Below are 21,252 nucleotides of genomic sequence, written 5' to 3' on the forward strand. Positions count from 1 at the left end.
AGATCTCATGGAATCATTTTGAAGAAGATCAGCTGAGTTATCTCCCTGCTGTCCTGACCAATATCTGTGTCTCAGTCAAAATTGCATGTGGTCACATCATATTGCTGTTAACAGGATTGTGTTGTGTTGAGTAGGTTGGGCCTGTACTTGTTGGACTATAGAAGAATGAAAGGCGACTGTAAAAATATTCGAGATTCTTAAGGGATTTGACAGAATAGATGCAGAAAGGTTGTTTCTCCTTGTGGGAGAGTCCAGGACCAAAGGGCTTCAGAGGAGGTGATGCCTGAGTAGTATCATTGCTTGACTAGGTAATATTCTGAGGCCTCAGGTTCAAATTCATCCATGCAGCATTTCAATTCAGTTAAATTCTGGCATTACCATGTAACCACTCTTGATTGTTGGGTAGAAACCTATCTGGTTCATGAATGTCCTTCTGGGAAGAAAGCTGTTGTCCTTACCTGGTCTGGCCTACATGTTGCCTTTGATCAATTAGGGATGGGTAATAAATACTCATCTAGCCAATGATGCCCTCATCCTGCGAATTAATTATAAAACAAATCTCAGAATTTCACATTTAAGACAGTGATGAGAAAGAACTTCTCTCGGAGTGTTGTGAATCTGTGTTATTAAGTATATTCAAAGCTAAGATAGATTTTTAATCAGGAAGGGAATCAGATGTTGTGGGGAAAAGGCAGGAAAGTGGAGTTGAAGATCATTGGATTCAGCCACAATCTCATTGAATGGTGGAACAGACTCAATGGGCTGAATGGCCTACGTCATCTCCTATATCTTACACTCTCATAGGAGCTTGCTGAGTGCAAATTCATGGCTATGTAGCTTACATTGCAATGTGACTACATTGCATTAACTTAAACTTCAGGATATTCTGTAGGCATGAAAGGCACTATATAAATGCAAGCTTTTTTTGTCCCTTTTCTTTTTGCTCCAACCTAGAAATAGTCCAAATGAGTTTCGAGGCAGGGGACGATGCTGAGATTAGATTAGATTAGATTAGATTACTTAGGATTGGGTTTGCTATTTAGCCCTGTTAAAAAGAGATACTTTTCAAATTTAACATTGCTGCTTGAAACTCTCCTCTATTTGATGAAAACTTGCCAAATTTTGGGTATCTTTGTTGGCGCCACTTTTCTCACTGCTACTTAATAATGTGTGCAGCGCCGCATATATCAGGCAGATCCGAATAGGTTGGCTGGCTATCCATTAACAATCCAAGTCGGGGAATGTCATTCAAAGTCTAGCAACCCTATATCAAACATCCCTTCTAACGATGAGGTGACAATTGCTATCAAAATAATTGTTTACTATCATTATTTAAATCAGCCATCTATATGGAGGATTGATTCTTTCATTTTTAAGAAAAGAAAATTACTCAGAAGTCATGATTATTTCAACGGTTTTTCTGTGTGTATTTTCTTCAGCCTTGGCTATTTTCCCATTGCAGTGACTTCAGCTGCAAGGTCTGGCGTCTGGTGTTTTAGACTTTATATTTCACTTTGAAGAAATGCCACATTTGTCAATCATTCCTGTCTCTCATAGAACATTTAGATATAAATCCGTTTGAAATTGACTTGAAAGGTGGGTGTTTTAAAGTCAGACACCGCAGTGTGTGAGGGTGAGTGTGTGTGTATAAGAGAGTGTGTGGCGGGGGGTGGGAGGTTGGTGGTGAGTGAGGCAGAGAGAGAGAGTGAGAATCAGTGGTGGCAGTCTAGACTACACTATCAGAGTGTATGGCATGCTGCAGTTTCAGTTTTGGACTAGGAAAATCAAAGACCATGAATCTTACCAGGAAACTGAGTTCAATAAGTCTGTGGGCTAGAATCAAGAAGCATGATGGTAAAAGGTGATGAATTATCATAATTTTATTATCCATCCTTTAGAACCTAGATGATCTGGCTAATAGATTGATTCATATCTATTCTTACATCAGGTTGCTTATGTCCTGAGTTTCTGTAGATTACATAGATACAGATAGTCTTCAAACAGACTACTTGGCCCAAGTAGTCCATCTCGGCATTTATGCACCACTCAAGCTTCTTCCTGATCTTCCTCATCTAAATCCATCACCATAATTCTCTATTCCCTTCTCCTTCACCTGCTGGATTAGCTTCCCTTTAAATCCATGAATAAATTCACCATGATCCCCTCCTTGTGTTGGCACACTCCACAATCTCACCACTCTTTAGATAAAGAGGTTGCTTCTGAATTCCATATTAGATTTCCTGGTGATGATCTTATATTGATGGCCTCTAGTTATGGCCTCTAGAGGGCAGTTAAGTGTCAACCACATTTGTTGTGCGTCTGGAGTCACATGTAGGTCAGACTAGGTAAGTATGACAGTTTCTTTCCCTAAAGGGCAGATGGTTTTTTCCCCAACAATGGATTCATGGTAATCATTAGACTCTTAATTCCAGATTTCCTTTTTATTGTATTCAAATTTCACCATCTGCTGTAATAGGATTCAAACCCAGGGTCTCTAGTTTTAACTGTCCAGCAATAATTCTACTAGGCCACTGCTTTCCCCTTGACTGTGGAGTGTAGTTGTGTTGTGGCAGGTCTTTGTAAGATCACAGTTCAGTTTCTCTGAGACTGCAAACTGAGAGAAGTGACTGAGCATCTTGTGTAAACATTTCGCAAAAGATTTCCATCTCTCCTAAGTACTGAAGCGAGTCTGTGGTTAGTCGTCAGGTTGTATTGATCTGCACAATGGATGATCCTGTGGGGATCTTCTCTTTTTATGCACACCCAGTCTATTTTTCTATTTTTCTCGTCATTGCCATTATCAACCTTTTTGGTCATGCATCACTCCAAGAAATGCATCATTTTGTTTTGACGTTATTACTCTCAGATGATCAGTCAGTGGACACTGGCGTGTCAATATTATGCTTGATGCCCCTCAGAATGATATATATACTGGTGCTGTATTAATATCAGACTATACATCACTATATTGAACACTTTTGTCAGACCTGGGTTGCAGTTAGAAGATTGTTTTGGAGATTTTTTTTTCTTCGCACTGCGTTCTGTATGAATGGAACCCTGAAGAACACTTTTCAAGTTTAGATCCATTTAGGCCTTTGCTACAGTTTGTATTCCTCATCCACTCTGTCGAAGGTTCTTTCCCACAAAAGTGCTCATGTGGAGGCAAAAGATTGCTAGGGCATCCACTGCCTACAGGAGGTTAACTGCAGATGGGAGAGGTTGTTTCACTTTCAGACCTTACCTCACCACTATCACTGTCCTCTCATTTCTAAACTTCTTTTTAACAAGTACACATTTTTGGCCTCTTCTGGAGCCTATTACAGCTCTTAATCCCCCTGTGAACTTACTGGTTACTGATAGTGCCCATGTTATCTTATTTTGCTATGCTTTAAATGAACAATGCTCCAACCTCATATTGCCATCACTACTTCTTGTACAACAATCTTGTTTCCTAATATAGAAAAAAATATATTTAGTTTGCGCAGAAAAGAAACAAAAACTGGACAACTAAACTGAAGTTAAGGAAGTAAAAGTGAAAATATTAGGAAAGTAACCAAAAGCTTGCATATGTTACACTTTCATTCACCGCCTTCCTAAACTGAAAAACCTGAGAAAATGTCTACTTACAATCTAGTCTTTCAGAGTAGGGATCAAATTTCCATTTGCCCGGATGAATGAAGCTCCAACTACACGTAAAAAGTACAACACCATCCAGGACAAAGCAACTGATTGTAGCCTTGTCCAACATCGTAAGACTATGTCCCCTTGTCCTAGAAAGCAGTACCTCTACTGCATTGCTCCAAAATGACCGGCTAATGTTTTGACGTTGGGGGTGGTGGTCTATTCAGAGGGTACTGCATTAACCACCCAGACTCCAGGCACTGGTTATACACAGTTAGCTGCATTCGGTGAACAACATTGACCACTTGCCTGACAAAAGACATTCAAACAAGCTCTCCAATCTGGAGAGAAACACCTGGGAAGGAGCCAACCTCGCTGACAGGCCCTGGTGCAGGGTAAGTGCAAACAATGGAAGAAAATGGGCGGCGTGATGGCCCAGTGGTTAGCACTGCTACCTCACAGTGCTAGAGACCCGGGTTCAAATCCCGCCTCAGGCAACTGTCTGTGTGGAGATTGCACATTCTCCCCGTGTATGCGTGGGTTTCCTCCAGGTGCTCCAGTTTCCTCCCACAGTCCAAAAATGTGCAGTTTAGGTGAATTGGCCATGCTAAATTGCCTGCAGTGTTAGGTAAAGGGGTAAATGTAGGGGAATAGGTTGCTCTTCAGAAGGTCGGTGTGGATTTGTTGGGCCGAACGACCTGTTTCCACACTGTAAGTAATCTAAAATCTGTAAGTGCACATTCCATCCACCTACATCTTCACCCACCCACTTGCCCCATCATGTGGTAGGGTTTGAGGATCCAGCACCTGACTGCTTAGCTTTCTTAGGAACCATAACTCCAGAGTGGAAGAGAGTGACCCTCAGTATTGAGAGAAAAGCCCAACTAATAATTAGGTTTATTTGAGGGAGTGGGTGTGGTCTGGAACACGGCGAATGAATATTTGTGATTTAGATGAGATGGCAGTCCAATGGGCTGCTTTGTTCTGAATGGTTGTAGAGTCATAGAAATATACAGCGTAGAAACAGACCCTTCAGTCCAACTTGTCCATGCCTAGCAGATTTCTTAAATAAATCTAATCCCATTTGCCAGCACTTGGCCCATATCCTTCCAAAACTTTTCTAAACTATATTAACATATCCATTCAGATACCTTTTAAATGTTGTAATTGTACTAGCCTCTGCCACTTCCTCTGGCAGCTCATTCTACACATGCACCACCCTCTGCACGAAAAAGTTATCCCCAGGTCCCTTTTATATTTTTCCCCTCTCACCCTAAACCTATGCCCTTACTTCTGACTTCCCCACCCCATGGAAAAGATCTGTCTCTTTGAATGGAAACTAGCGATTGTGGGTCCTGTCTTTTGGTGGCTAGCCCACACACCTACCAACTTAAACAGCAACTAATGAACCTAAAGGATCCATTAGATACTGCCAGTAAAACTAACGTCATTTACAAGATACCATGTAAGAACTGTAAAAACCATTGCATCAGACAAGCAGGAAACATGCCACCAGGATGCATGAACACCAATTAGCCACTAAAAGACGCGACCCACTCTCAACAGTTTCTATACATACAGACAAAGAAGGTCACCACTTTGACTGGGACAACACACACATCCTAGGGCAGGTGAAACAAAGACACACATGAGAATTCTTGCAGACATGGCACTCTAACCAAAACTCCATCAATAAACACAGTGATTTAGATCCCATCTACCTTCCCTTTTAAAAAAAGAACCGGAAATGACATTACCCACCTTAAGGAACCAAGACCTATAAATAGAGAGGTGGGACATACCACCAGCACATCACCAGAGACTCTCACTGATGATGTTACCTAATATGGTGATGAAACATTGGAAAACAATCCTTCCAGTTCAGTGAGCTAACTTACATACTGATAATATCCTTCTTATAACTAGGTGACTAGAACTGGACATTGTATTACAGATGATGTTGAACCTCTTGAGTGTTGTTGGAGCTGCACCCATCTAAGAAAGCAGGGAGTGTTCCATTACACTCCTGACTTCATAACGGACAGGCTTTGGGGGAAGTTAGGTGAAGAGTTATTTGCTGCAGGATTCCCAGCCTCTGAGCTGCTCTTGTAAACATAGCGTTTGTATGGCAATTTCTGGTCAATGGTGACACCCATGATGGTGATAGTGAGGGATTTAAAGATGATAATGTCGTTGACTATCAAAGAAAGATAACTTGGTTCTTTGCTGAACGAGTAGGGTGTGAAACCTATCTTGTAAACAAAGGTTTTCACTGTATCTCGGTAAATGTGACAATCAATCAGTCAATCAATCAATCAATCTAGTGCCACCTCCTGATTGAGATCTTTTATCCTTAAACTTTGGACAGTTCCTGCTGAACTTTTCTGAAATGTAATCGCAAAGAGACAAAAAAAAGTTTCTGCCTGATCCAGTGGGATAATACAAGCTCTCAGATAAGTAGTCATGCGACCTGACATGTAATATTTGCTGCAGAAGCTTTTTTCTGTTAGATTAAGCTATCCTGTCCCCTCACCTCAGACATTTGTCTAATTCTGAGCAATTAATAACCTGTACAAGAGAACAGCTAATACCAGTGTGCGCCTGAGGCTCAGCCCAAGACTCTACAACTACTTGAAATATAATAAGATCACATATATAATTCAACAATCATTTATCTTTGTCACGTACAGTTTAGTTTGGCAGCTGAGGCCCTTTATATTACACAGCACTTATGGCTGCTGTCCGTTTGCATTGAAAATGACATTTTACTGATTGAAATCAAAGCCTTCTTGCTTATGTGTTCTGTCAGAATACCTAAGATGGTCCATTGGGAAACAGTAATCTGAGAACGAATCTAAAACAAATCAACACGATGGTCCTCAAAGTAAATAATCTCTCACTTCTGACCAATTTTCATCCCTCCTGTCCCTGTTGGCATTGACTGTCACTGAGGTCCATTTCCAAAGGCACCACCCGCACTTTAGAGCTTTCCCTCCCTCGACACTTGGGTTTGGAGGTCATTATATGTGCATAAGAAATTGGAGCTGGAGTCAGGCCATTCAGCCCTTTGAATCAGCTTTGCCATTCAGTGGATCGTGGCTGATTTACCTCAACTCCACTTGCCCACATTATCTGCATATCCCTTATCTCACCACAATGCTGCCGGACCTGCTGAGTTTTTCCAGCAATTTCTGAATTTGTTTCTGAGAAAATGCTTCACTGGTGGGGAATCTAGAAAATGGAGCCACAACCTGATAAATGGGCCAGCCATTTATTAGTGAGATCTTCATTCAATGGGAAGTGACAGCTGAGTGGTATTTTGGTCTACTGTTTATCCAGCGACCCAGGTAATGTTCTGGCCACCTCAGTTTGAATCCTGCCACAGCAGATGGTGGAATTTGAATTCAATAAAAGAAATCTGGAAGTAAGAGTGTAATGATGACCATGAATTTGTTGTCTGATTATTGGGAAAAACCCATCTGGTTTATTAATGTCCTTTAGGAAAGGAAATCTGCCATCCTTACCCGGTCTGGCCTACGTGTGACTCCAGACCCATTGAAATGTGGCTGACTCTTAACTGCCCTCTGGGCAATTGAAGATTGGCAATAAATGCTGCCTAGCCAGTGATATCCTAATCCCATTAATGAATTTTTAAAAATGTTCTGAGCACCCCAAAACCTCTGTCTTTCGACGTCTGTTTTGAATAAACTGAATGACTGAGTATCAATAGCTCGCACACACAGAGACTGCCAGAGCTCCTTAAGCAAAGCACACAACTCAGCTTTGTGAACATATGTCAATTCTAAATCATTTGTTTAAAGGTTTGAAACCGAGAGTTACAACGTTAGCCCTCATGTAAGATGACACACCAAGAACAGTGCCAAGGGAGTGCTGCATTGCTGGAGGTGTCATCCTTTTGATAAGACACCATAAGGAGCCTCAGCCAGCGCTGTACTCTTAGAAGAAAAGCCAAGTGTTCTCAGATATGCTGGCTACATCCCTTCCTCAACTTACACCATAAAAGCAGACTAACTGATCAATCATTTCTTGGCCATCAATGGGGTATATTAGCTCTTTATTATCTTTATGGAAGTTATAATATACAGACAGGCAGTTCATTAAATACTATATAGGTTTATGTTCTAACTATATTCAATCAATCTGTTCCAAAACTCTTCAACCCTTTAGCCCTTTATCTGCTTATCCAATATAATCTTATATGTCGACATAGTTACTGCCTCAATGACTAATGTAGGAAGTGAATTCTATAGGCTCTGTGTCAAGAAGTTTCTCCCGCTCTGTCCTACATGAGATGGCAATGCAGAAAGATAAGAAAGGCATAAGTCACCTGAGTCCTCAAACCTGCGCCGTCAGTAAATAAGATCAGGACTGAGCCTCTGCACTGACTCCACTGATTCACCTGATCATAATATCCCTGAATTCTTTCGTGCCAACAAAACAATGAATCTTCAAATATACTCAGAAACTAGGCATCCAGGTCTCTGTAACAGAGAATTTGGAAGGAAGAAAATCTAAGTGAAAAAATTTCTTCTTATCCTAATCTTCGATGGCCAAACTCCCTATTAGCCTGAAACACTGATTTCTTATGTTTTCTTCTGTGTCCTTGGCAACATGAATATGCCCCATTGGCCATTGGAAACTATCTGTTTCAGTTTATTCTCCAGTGTAGCTTGACTTCATCCTGTCATTATTTTAATATCGTTCCACGATTTTACTACTGTGCTGTATGGTGTTTGAATGAAAATAACCCAAGAGTTTCCCTTCCTGGTTGTGTTCATGAGATGCATTGCAGAAATTCACCAAAGGATCCTCAGACATCGTCTTCCAAACCCACGACCGTTTCCATCTAGAAGGACAAGGGCAGCAGATATATGGAAACACCACCACTTTCAAATTCCCCTCCAAGGCACTCACCATCCTGACTTGGAAATATATCACCATTCCTTCATTATTGCTAGGTCCAAATTTTGGAATTGTCTCCCTAATGGCAGTGTCGATTAACCCACAGCAGATGGACTGGAGTGGTTCAAGAAGGCATCTCACCACCACCCTCTCTCAAGGGCAACTAGGGACAGGCAGTAAATGCTGGCCCAGCCAACAATGCCCACATCCCAAAATGAAACTTAAAAATGCAAATAGCAGCCCAGGGATTTGGAATTGTGTGCTTTTTAAAGCCTTGATATCCTTCCCATGGTGTGGAGCCTTTGCAAAGGTCATTTTTATTTAATGTAGGGACCATTGACTAGGCAATCACTTATTGTCCATCTGTAATTTCCCATAAGGCGGTTAAGATCACATGATGGATTCCAATAACAACATTCGAGAAGCACCTTGAGGAATACATGAAGAGGCTTGGACAGTCGAAGGGCCTGTTCCTGTATTGTATTGTTTACATTGTGTGGGTCTTGGAGTCACATATAGGCCAGACCAGGCAAGGAAGGCAAATTTCCTTCCCTGAAGGACATTAGTAAAGCAGATGTTTTTATTTTGCAAAAATTGACAGTGACTACATGATTGCCATTTATTCCAGATTTTCTATTAAACTCAAATCTCACCATCGGCCATAATGGGATGTGAGCCCATGTACCTCAGAGCAGGGTTCTAGGTTACAAGTCCAGTGACATTAACACTGCGCTACCACCCCTACCTCTCCCCAGTTTACGTGTTGTGTGAAGTTATTTTGGTCATATTGGTTTATTAGTGTTATCACAACATGCTTACATCTTGAGGGAAACTAAGAGAAATATATTCCTTTTACCCCCTCATATATCGGAGAGTCTGTATGGACTTGTTGGGCTGAAGGGCCTGTTTCCACACTGTAAGTAATCTATCCATAGTTCTACATCTTCTAAAACAGTGGTGTCACCTTGTAAACAGTCATGCCATGGTTCACTGTACCCCCAGCCTGTGATCTAGCTGCATGGATTGGCACTAACGAGTTAGTCTTGCATAGAGAGAGGGCACAATAATGAGTGTCACATTCCAGCCGCATTCCTTTCAGACCACCTTTAAAGGGCACAGTGAGAGCAGAGTTGAGCAGGCTTTGACTCTGCCCATGGCATTTCATCTTCTGCTCAAAGTGCCTTCCCTTCTGCGGCAAGCTCAGGAACGGTTTCAGCCGATGTACAGGGGATGGGAAGTCGGGCTGCCCGGAGCTCACTTTGACCCAACCTCGGCCAGAGAGGAAACAGGTTTCCTTCCATTTGTCACTCTTTCCAGCTCCCACCTGTCGACGCTGAAGCCATTGAATTAGTGCTGTGTTCGGTTAAATTTTGTGCAGCAGACTCCTCGGACTGATTTCCATTTGGAACTGGATTGAGTCTGCCACAATTCATTTCACTTGTGAATCTTAATAGCCGCCAGAAAGAGAAGACATTCATCCTCACTGTCTGGGACAGATTCAAACCCAAGTCCCAGGGGGAAGGCAGCCAATAGTAATAGGCAGTGGAAGATTCTCTACTTTAACATCCAGTGACAATATTAAAGGCTCTTAGATCAGGTATGGCATTGTGACAATTATATAATCAATCCCTGAGGCAAGAGATGACGCTACCAGGCAATTTCATGTACTGCATTCCCAGAATTACATAGATCTCTGTCCGTGATTCCACGTGGAATTTTATAACGTCTCGGGAGACTAAATGAATTACTCAATGTCCAATGCTCTGTGGCTCTTAAAAGGACAGTGCTGCCTGAAAATGGTTTGGTAAACCCGGGGTTTTTTTTTCAGTACTTGGTCTTGCACAGTTACGGCCCACCATCAGTTTCCTGTCTGAAAGGTTATGCTTTATGTGTCAGGCCAGGCCTGGTTGGTTGGCAGGCTATTTGACTGCAGAGGCGTCATGGCTACACTTGCTGAGAGGGCTGACTGGATGACACTCAGCAACGGGAACACCAGTAAATTTTTCCCCCACCCGTGTGGTTCCCACATTGATTGTCCCATCCCTTTCTGCTGTTACTGCTGATTGGCTGACTCAAAACGTAAGCCAGTGATCAAATCTGGAACTTTCTCGAGTGTGGTATGGGGCACATTACCAAGTGCAGTCCTTATATTTACTCCTTTGTGGGCACCCTTGTAAGTGAATAGCATTGGAAGTGACATCAGTCTGTTCCACGGGTGCCAATGTGTATGCCATGAAGGAGGGAGTCACTGAGTGTTGATCGCACTATTGCTGCTGGAAATGCCTAAGTGGGCAAGTTGATGACAAGATTGGACTTTACTATGATGCTCCCATGGTTGAATAGTTTACCCGTTCTCAAGGTAAGTAATGGGTCTGGTTTGGTCAGTTGGCTGACTGGTTTGTGAATGTAGAATCATAGAATCCCTACATTGCGAAAAAAGACTATTTGGCCCATCCAAAGAGTGTCCCACCCAAACTGAACCACCCCCCCCATAACCCCTCATTTCCCATGATTAATCTAACTACAAGCAAATTTAGCACAGCCAATCCACTTAACCTGCACGCCTTTGGACTGCAGGAGGAAACCAGAGCATTGAGTAGAAATCCACACAGACATGGGGAGAACGTGCAAACTCCACACGTGCAGTCATCTAACGCTGGTGTCAAACCTGGGTTCCTGATGCTGTGCAGCGCATGTGCTAACCACTGCACCACTGGAGTATGTCAATGTAAAGTGTTCCCCACAGCGTGGATTCGAATTGTACACTGCCTGAGGTTACCGCGAAGGTCCTGCTTTCTCAACCTCTCTCCTGAGGCATGGTGACCCTCAGGCTAAACCACCACCAGTCATCTCTTTCTAATAAGAGAGCACCCCTATGGTCCTCTGGGTCTGGGGTACTTTTAATCATCATTTGTCCTACTTCAGAAAATACACTCAAACAATAGGAATCCTACAAGAGAGAAAATACAGAGAGGTGATTGCTGAGAAATAAAAGGTTGAAAACCTACTGCCAAGACCAAAACTAACCACCCCATTGTCTGCAAGTGTCTTTTTAAGAATGGTTTAGGAAAATAAATATATAATAAAAAGAGACTTGCAATAATAATCAGTTCTCAGAAACAAAGTGATTGGCACAATGAACAGCCATGAAGCTGTTATTTCTGCAGTTGTGTTGTCAAGTGTGGAAGCCATTTTACTTACAACAAATACATTTTTGTTGAGCTTTTTTTCCAAAATCCCATGAGCCACGGAGCTGATTAATCTAATTGTAGTGTTGTTGGTTGAGGGAGGAAAGAGATCATTGAGATGAAGTACATGGCGAACAACTATTACAATTAACTTGGGTCAAAGTGGCTCGTTGCCAAGAGAACCTGTTTGATTGGGGGCAGCCATTTTGTTTGCACTGAGCCAGTGTGTTGTCACGACTTGCTCCCAGCTCTGGTTGTCTCTGTGGCAAACAAAATCTTCTTTAGTCTGTGATGGAGTTAAATTATGAATTAAGTGGTAATCACAAAATATTAGACAACAAAGCAGCCACCAGCCAAGTTTTGCTGCTGTTCTGTGCTTCAGTGTAAATAGCTCCCTTGTGACAATTAAACAAGTAAATTACTCGGGTTACTGACACATTATTGGCAGAATATTGCGATCTGTATGAGCTGCGGTTCACGATGACAACAGCTAAGTACATAAGAAACTGAGACTGCCCTTTACTTCATTGTGAAGGTTAAGGGGCATTTGACATGATGTTTTACGGATTTTATAAGGAATTAATAGGGTGGAGAGGGAGAATCTTTTCCTACTGCTGGAAGATCCAGGACAAGGGGGCATTACTTGAAAACTGCAGAAACTGGGAGAGATTTACTCTCAGAAGTGGCCGGTCGAATGTGTGATAGTCTCCACAAAGAAATAATAAAAGCTGTTTGTTCAATTAACTGTTTTAAAATCTGAAATTGCTGGGTTTTTGCAAGTCAAGGATATTAGGGATAGGAATGGATAAGTGATACTCACTCAGAGAATCCATTCAGTCCAGTGAGTTCATGCTGCCACTCTGAAGAGCTTCCTACCCAGACCCATTCTCTACCCTCTCCCAGTGACCCTCCATTTCCCATGGCTAGTCCACCTAACCTACACATCCCTGGGTACTATGGGTAATTTAGCTTGGTCAGTCCATCTAACCTGCACAACTTTGGACTGTGCAAGGAAAGCGGAGAACCTGGAGGAAACTCACAAAGGCACGGGGAGAACATGCAAACTCCACATAAACAGTCACCGGAGGGTAGAATAGAGCCTGGGTCCTGCTGCTATGAGGCAGCAGTGCTAAACACTGAGTGACCATTGTGCCCCATACTCATTTCCCAAAGATCAACCATGATATCAGATAGCAGAGCAGGCTAGAAGGGCTGAATGGTCTCCTTCTATGTTGTTCAGTTCCTTTGAGCAAACATTTTGTGACCTGGCAAGGTGTGAGGTGAGAGATTAGATTAGATTACTTGCAGTGTGGAAACAGACCTTTCGGCCCAACAAGTCCACACTGACCCTCTGCAGAGCAACCCACCCAGACCCATTCCCCTTCACTTACCCCTTCATCTAACACTGCGGCAATCTAGCATGGCCAATTCATCTAACCTGCACATTTTTGGACTTTGGGAGAAAACCAGAGCACCAGGAGGAAACCCACACAGACATGGGGAGAATGTGCAAACTCCACACAGACAGTTGCCTGAGGTGTGAATTGAACCCAGGTCTCTGGCACTGAGGCAGCAGTGCTAACCATTGCAGAAGGTCAGCTAGGCTTGGTACCTGTTATTAACATCACATATTCTCACGCCTGATGCAATACAATACAACTGCTTCCCTCAGCCATGCTTCCTAAACCCTACCTTAGCCATTACGTTATCTCCCCAGATGAGCTAGACAAGATTAGAGTGGTGCTGGAAAAGCACAGCAGGTCAGGCAGCAAAGTTTCGGTCAAATATCCTTCATCAGGAATGAGATTGGGAGTCTCAAGGGTGGAGAGGTAAATGGGAAGGGGGTGGGATTGTGGGGAAGGTATCTGAGAGTGCAATAGGTGGGAAGGAAGGTGGGCCCTGCAACCCCATGGTATCAAAGTGGACTTCACCAGTTTTCTCATTTTCCCTCCCACCATCTTACCCCAGTTCCAACCTTCCAGCTCAGTACTGTCCTCATGACCCCCATTTGTCCATCTTCCTTCCCACCTATTCGCTCCACCCTCCTCTCTGATTTATCACCTTTACCCCCACCCCCATCCACCTATTGCACTCTCAGCTACCTTTCCCCCAGCCCCACTCCTCTACCATTTATCTTTCTACTCTCCGAGGCTCCGAGGCTCCCAGCCTCATTTCTGATGAAGGGCTTTTGCCTGCTCCTCGGATGCTGCCTGACCTGCTGTGCTTTTCCAGCACCACTCTAATCTTGACTCGGATCTCCATCTGCAGTGCTCACTTCTGCCTTGGTGAGCTAGACAGTCAAGCTACATTGATTTTATTCTTTCATGGGATGTGGGTTTTAAAGGCAGGACAGGATTTGTTGTCCATCGTGAACTGCCCTTGAGAAAACGCTGGTCAGCTGCCTTTTGAACTGCCCTAATTGATGTGATGTAAAGTTAGATTTAGATACCATTTAGGTTTTATTGTCAGATGTACTCAAATACTATAGCTGCAAATGTGTTGCTGGTCAAAGCACAGCAGGTTAGGCAGCATCTCAGGAATAGAGAATTCGACGTTTCGAGCATAAGCCCTTCATCAGGAATAGTATACACAATAGTAGAGTGAAAAATATGCACAATGTGGCTCCATCGTAGGTATGAAATATCTAAGTACAAAAGTTTAGTTACAGAAGTAGAAAAATAAAGATATAAGTTAAAAAGTTTAGCAATATAGTCCTTTCTTAAGCCATGGGCCTGATAGGAAGATAGCCCCAGGATCTTCAACTGGTTACTGAAGAAAAAGTGGTATAGATTCAAGTCAGCATTAATTAGTCATTTGGCAATACAGAGCTTGAGTATTGCTGAAAAAAAGCCACATTTTGACAATGATTTTGTACTGGAAGTTGCATCTCATTTCACAGGGCCACATTCTTTGCAGGTGGAAAGAACAGATACATGTACTGTGCCTGTTTCAACTTCACAAAATAGGTGACGTCCATTTGATATCCAAGGGCACTGCCTTGCCCTATCCGAATCAACTTGCCTAATTTAAAATTTAAGCAACTTGCAAGTTAACTGTTAGTCATCACTGACTGGTACATTCTTCATGGCAACACCTCTGCTGATCAGAGTCCACTTGTCAACTAATCAACACTCTCTTCTCATACAGTATGAGTGTTGATTTCCTCTTACTTTGGCATTTCTTGCAAATTGTCCTGCTGAGCGAAAGGTGAAAAGTTGTCTTTTCCCCAGCAATAGTCAGGATTAATTCCTGTGTCCCTCTCAAGGGTTATGGAAAGTGGAGTTGGGGCGGCAAATAGATTTGAGACAGTCTTATAAATGGCAAAGCCGGCTTGAGGAACTGAAGAGCCTACCCCTTCCCCTGATTGTTGTGTTCATGAGTTGTTGAGGTATGTAACGTAGAGTGAACTTACAGAGGGTCAAATATTATGAGCAGAGGAGATGCTACTTTTATAATGGAGAGGAGTCTGCAGATTATATCTGGTGAATTTTAAGATAGGAAATGACAATAAAATGGTGGAATACAAAATACAGTTACAAAGTTTGGAGTTTATTGCTGCGTTCATATCAATATCTCAAAGTGTATTCCACAGTTGGCGATTTTTGAGAAAATTTGTAGCTCACGTTGATGATAAGTATGCAAGTTAGCTCGCTGAGCTTGGAGGTTTGTTTTCGGACATTTCGTCACCACACTAGGTAACATCATCAGTGAAGGTTTCTGGTGAAGTGCTGTAGACAGGGTCTAAATCTCTTGAGAAAAAAAATAAACGGAAATGACATCACCCACCTTAAGAAACCAAGACCTATAAAGAGAGAGGTGGGACATACCACCCGTGCTGCACAGAACACTCTGACTGATGATGTTACCTGGTATGGTGACGAAATGTCTGAAAACAAACCTTTAAGCTCAGCGAGCTAACTTACATACTTGTTTTCCACAGTAAATGGCTTTTCTTAAGGTACGGCCATGTTACTGTGTGGACAAACTTAACAAGATGGAAACATGCCATGAAAATACTAACAGCACCAGTTATATTGTCAAGGTTCACCAAACCTACGAAAAGCCTCGAGACCAGGAATTGGAAAACTCTGGAACAGTATGGCCAAATGCCTTTGAATTCCTGAAACAAAACCAGAAATTCCTGGAAAAGCTCAGCAGATCTGGCAGCATCTGTGGAGAAAAAGTTTGGGTCAGGTGACCCTTCCTCAGACCTCCTTCCCCCCTGAATTCCCATTGTTTCTTAGAGTGCTCTGGGCTACTGAAAACCTTTTGTTGAAGACTAAACAAGAATTATTGAAATAATATTCATTATTTAGGGGGAAAAAGTGAAGGAATGGATTCTAGTCATTGCAAATTCTGAATGGCTGTTCTTTCTTAATAATTCTTATATACATTACTGAAAATATTGAACGAATCTCTGAATAGCAAATTAATAAACTTTTTATTCATTCGTGGGATGTGGGCAGTGTTAGTGTTTATTGTTCATAGGACAGCTAAGGATCAACCAAGCTGTGGGACTGAAGTCACATGTAGGCCTGAGCAGGTAAAGGTTGCAGATTTGCTTGCTAATAGATAGTAGTGAACCATGTGGGTTTTTATGACAATCAAAATCACCCTTTAGCAAGCTTTTTGATTCTAATTTTACCATCTGCTGTGGTGGGATTTGAACCACACCCCTAGAACATTAGCCTGACATTCTTGAATTACCAAACGCAGTGACATCACTACGATAGCATCATTGAGAGAGGCAAACTGCATGAATTCTATCACTCCGTTTCTTTTCAGAGGTATTGACTTTTGCCTTGGGAAACCTCCACATGAGGCAGCAGGTTCACTTCTATATGAATAATGTGTGAACTTGGTGACAGACATTCAATGAGTTTGCCATTGTTGGATCCCCCACTGTTGACATTCTGCGGGTTGTCATTGACTAGAAACTGAACTTGACCAGCCATTGAAATACAATGGCTCCAAGAGCAAGTCAGAAACTGGAAATCCTGCAGTAAGTAACTCATCTCCTGATACCCTGAAGCCTGTCCACCATCTACAAGGCACAAGTCAAGAGTATGATGGAATATTCCCCAGTTGCTTGGATAAGCAGCTCCAACAATACTCAAGAAGTTTAACACCATCCATGACAAAGCAGCTTGATTAGCAGCACATCCACAAACATTCAAACCCTCCATGATTGAAGCTCAGTAGCAGCAGTGTGTTTGATCTACGAGATGCACTTCAGAAATTCACCAATGCTTCTTAGCACCTTCCAAATGTCACAAGGATCGTTACTGGGTCCACTACTTTTCATCATTTTATAAATAATTTGGATATGAAGATAGGAAGTATAGTTAGTAAGTTTGCAGATGACACCAAAATTGGAGGAGTAGTGGAGAGTGAAGAAGGTTAACACAGATTACAACGGTAATTGATCAGATGGGCCAATGGGCTGAGAAGTGGCAGATGGAGTTTCATTTAGGTAAATGTGAAGTACTGCATTTTAGGAAAGCAAATCAGAGCAGGACCGAGACACTAAATGGTAAAGTCCTGGGGAGAGTTGCTGAACAAAGAGACCTTGGAATGTGGGTTCATAGCTCCTTGAAAGTAGAGTTGCAGGTAGATAGGAAGATGAAGAAGGGGTTTGGTATGCTTTCATTTATTGGTTAGAGTATTAAGTATAGGCATTGAGAGGTTATGTTCCGGCTGTACAGGATGTTGGTTAGGCCACTTTTGGAATATTGCATGTAATTCTGGACTCTTTCCTATCGGAGGGATGTTGTGAAACTTGAAAGGGTTCAGAAAAGATTTACAAGGATGTTGCCAGGCTTGGAGGATTTGAGCTTTGGGGAGAGGCTGAATAAGCTGGAACTGTTTTTCCTGGAGCGTTGGAGACTGAGGGGTGACCTTATAGAGGTTTATAAAAATTATGAGGGGCACCGATAGGATAAATAGACAAAGTCTTTTCCCTGGGGTGGGGGAGTCCAGAACTAGACAGCATGGATTTAGGGTGAGAGGGGAAAGATATAAAAGAGTGCTAAGGGGCAACTTTTTCACACAGAGGGTGGTATGTGTATGGAATGAGATGCCAGAGGAAGTGGTGGAGGCTGGTACAATTGTAACATTTACAAGGCATTTGGATGGGTATATGAATAGGAAGGATTTGGAGGGATATGGGCCACGTGGTGATAGATGAAACTAGGTTGGGTTGGGATATCTTGTAGGCATGGTCAATTAGACTGAAGAGTCTGTTTCCATACTGTACATCTCTAGACTCTATGACTTTGACTCTATGACATAGTGAGTGAGTATGGCTGTGATCTCATTGAATGGCAGCGCGGATTGGAGGGACTGAATGGCCTTCTGCTCCTATGCAGATAAATGATGACATGGGAGAATCCAGACCTACTTTTACAACAGCAGAAAGCTCCCCCTTGACCGATGGGGATGCAAACACATCTGCAGACTGGCATCAGGCTGGCAGGAAACACTGTGCAGGGAGTTGGCCACATTGGCATGAGATGGTGCCATGAGACAGCCATGTCCTTGGGCATTACTGACAGGAGACTGTGAGGGAATCATGCCCGCTGAGTGAGAAGTCTGCCTGCTGTCATTAGCTCACACGAGTAGCTGGCACATCTGCCAAAGGGACCCTCGTCACCTTGGCACAGTGCCAGCAATAAGTTATTGAGCCAGGTTGCTGCAGATTTGAAACTCGAGTGTCCTAAATCCTTCCTCGCACGCCCACCCCTATCCTCTGTGCCACACATTATTCTCTGGGCAAAAACCAAACCTGTAATGATGTGCTATCCAATGCCAACAGGAAAGAGAACAATAAAGATAGTCATTTTGATTTTGTTATAGTTTAGTGTGTAATATTTTGGCTACGTTAGCATTACTTATTGGGAAAGCTGCATATTTGCTTTCTATTGTAAAAACATTCTCATGTCCACAACAAGAGAGGACATGTTGGCATCTGGTGCCCAGCAGAAACTGACAGAAATGATATATTTCTTAACAAATTAATTTCTAGATGAAGCAGCAAGTAACTTTGTAGCAAAGAACAGAAGATTTCTTGGGTTTCAGAACTTACCCCTGTCACACTGAAGAAGTGCTGCATTGCTGGAGACTTTAAACTGAGGCCTTTTTGATGAGTGAGGGAGCTCTCCCAGTGTCATAGCTCACATCTATCCCTCAAATGACACCATTGTGGAAGGGTATACTTAAATGGAGAGGGTTCAGTAAGGATTTACCAGGATGTTGCTGGGACTGGAGGGTTTGAGGTATAAGGAGAGGCCATATAGGCAAGGACTTCTTTCATTGGAGGGTAGGAGGTTGAGGGGTGGCAAGAAGGAGATTTACAAAATCATGCAACATCAGGTTATAATACACCAGGTTGATTCGGGAGCACTAGCTTTCGGAGCGCCCATCTTTCAGGTAGGTGATGACAACTATCTGATGAAGAAGCAGTGCTCCGAAAGCTAGTGCTTCCAAAATAAATCCATTGGACTATAACCTGGTGCTGTGTGATTTTTAACTTTGTCCACCTCAGTCCAACACCGGCTCCTCCACATTGTAAAATCATGAGGGGCATAAGTAGGACAAATAGCGCTTTTCCCTAGGGTATTAGAGTTTGAAATTATCAGGCATACTTTTAAGGTGAGTGAAGAAAGTTTTGAAAGGGGCCTGAGGGACAACTGTTTCACACAGAGGGTGGTTATTATGTGGAATGAACTATCAGAGGAAGTGGTGGCTGAAGGTACAATTACAACATTTAAAAGACGTTTGGATAAGTACATGGATCGGAAAGGTTTGGAGGGATGTGGATCAGATGCAGGCAGATGGGACACATTTAGTTTGGGAAACAAGCATGGACGAATTGGACTGAAGGATCGAAAAGTGTGGTGCTGGAAAAACACAGCAGATCAGGTAGCATCTGAGGAACAGGAGAGTCGACGTTTTGGGCATAAGCCCTTCATCAGGAATGTGGGGGAGGGGACAGGGGGCTGAGAGACAAATAGGGGGTGGGGATAGGGCTGGGGCTGGGGGAAGGGTAACTGAGAAGACGATAAGTAGATGCAGGTGTCGGGTGATGGTGATAGGTTGGAGGGGAGAACGGATCAGATAGGTGAGAAGAAAGATGGACGGGTGGGACAGTTCAAGAGGGCAGTGCCGAGTTGGGGGGTTGGATCTGGGATGAGGTGGTGGGAGGGGAGATGAAGAAACTGGTGAAATCGATGTTGATGCCATGTCTGTTTCTGTGCTGTGGGACTCTATGACTACTATCTCTGGTTACTTGGGTCAGCTATGGCTCAGTTGAGAGTGTTCTTGCCTCTGCTCACAAGCCTTTGCATCAAATCTTCATCCAGGACTTGATCAAACAATTAAGGCTGGCACTTGGTACTAATGGCGTGCAGCATGGGTGGAGATGGCAGTGTTCAGGCAGCACTTTAAGCTGACCCGTATCTGGCCTCACAAGTAGATGTCAAGGATTCCAAGGTGCTACTTTTAAGAAGAACAGGAGATATCCGACTTGGTATCCTGATCAATCCTGGGTTTGTCTCTCAATCGACATCATGCAGAACAGATTGCCTCATCATTAACACATTACTGTTGGTGGGAGCTTGCTGTGCTGTGCCCAAGCTGGTTGCCTTGGAAACCGCAGGGATGACACTGTAGAAGTAGCACGTTGGTTATTTAGTGTCTGAGACATCTAGGGGAAGTGAAATGCATTTAATTAATTCAAATTGTTCTTTCCTACTGTGAGCAGTGAACTGATCTTAACTGTGTATTGAGATAGAGATAAAACAGCCAGTTTTCCTGGGAGGTGATTAGCATCCCCTGAAGAACATGTGTGTTTGTGGACACTGGGTGATGACAGGGCCAGGTTCAATGTGATGCTCCACAACAACAACTTCCACTTACGTAGCTCCTTGAGCATAGTAGAAAATCCCATTGACTTCACAGGAGCTTTATCAATCAAATGGTAGCCACAAGCCACATAGGAAGATATCAGGAGAGACAAATGTTTGACCAAAGGAACACTTTATTAAGCAACTTAAAACAAGAGGGAGGTGTAGAAAATTGGAGAGGTTGAAGAGTGAATTCTAGAGCTTAGGGCCAACACAGTTGCTTGCCTAGCTGTGATGGAACAAATGAAGTTCGAGGGTGTATTAGATGCAAGAACTGGAGGAGCGCAGATATCTCAGAGGTCGTGAGACTAAGCAGTGAGGCCATGGAAGGACTTAAACACAAGGATGAGAATGTTAAATTGAGGAATTGTCACGGTGGTGCTATCATGGGTCAATGAGCATAGAAATGATAAGTGATTTAGACTTAATACACGGTAGGGTTTGGGTTATTGAGGTTTGGATGAGTTCAGATTTATGGGGGGGGTGAAAGGCCGAAAGCCAGAGAGAAAGTTTCTTTGATTTAATCATGGAGATGTGAGCTCTGATCTCTCATTGTCCTTGAAGTGAACAGCTTTCTCAGTTGTTTCAAGATTGGCTACGAGTTGACCACATTGCTA

General features: G+C 42.9%; 1 protein-coding gene across 32 annotated transcripts in view; it reads left to right on the top strand.

Annotated features, from left to right (window-relative positions):
• Nucleotides 1-21,252, top strand: part of LOC132828805 (CUGBP Elav-like family member 4) — a 466,645-nt gene that overhangs the window by 349,325 nt on the left and 96,068 nt on the right. For 12 of the 32 annotated variants that reach the window (XM_060845925.1, XM_060845939.1, XM_060845929.1 and 9 more), the window contains exon 4: nucleotides 13,257-13,271. The exons of the other annotated variants lie outside the window; for them this stretch is intronic. In XM_060845925.1, the coding sequence (XP_060701908.1) occupies nucleotides 13,257-13,271 (15 nt within the window). The remainder of the gene's footprint in view (nucleotides 1-13,256; nucleotides 13,272-21,252) is intronic. 32 annotated transcript variants of the gene reach the window in all.

The sequence above is a fragment of the Hemiscyllium ocellatum genome, chromosome 28 (genome assembly GCF_020745735.1).
Source record: "Hemiscyllium ocellatum isolate sHemOce1 chromosome 28, sHemOce1.pat.X.cur, whole genome shotgun sequence".
Lineage (NCBI taxonomy): Eukaryota > Metazoa > Chordata > Chondrichthyes > Orectolobiformes > Hemiscylliidae > Hemiscyllium > Hemiscyllium ocellatum.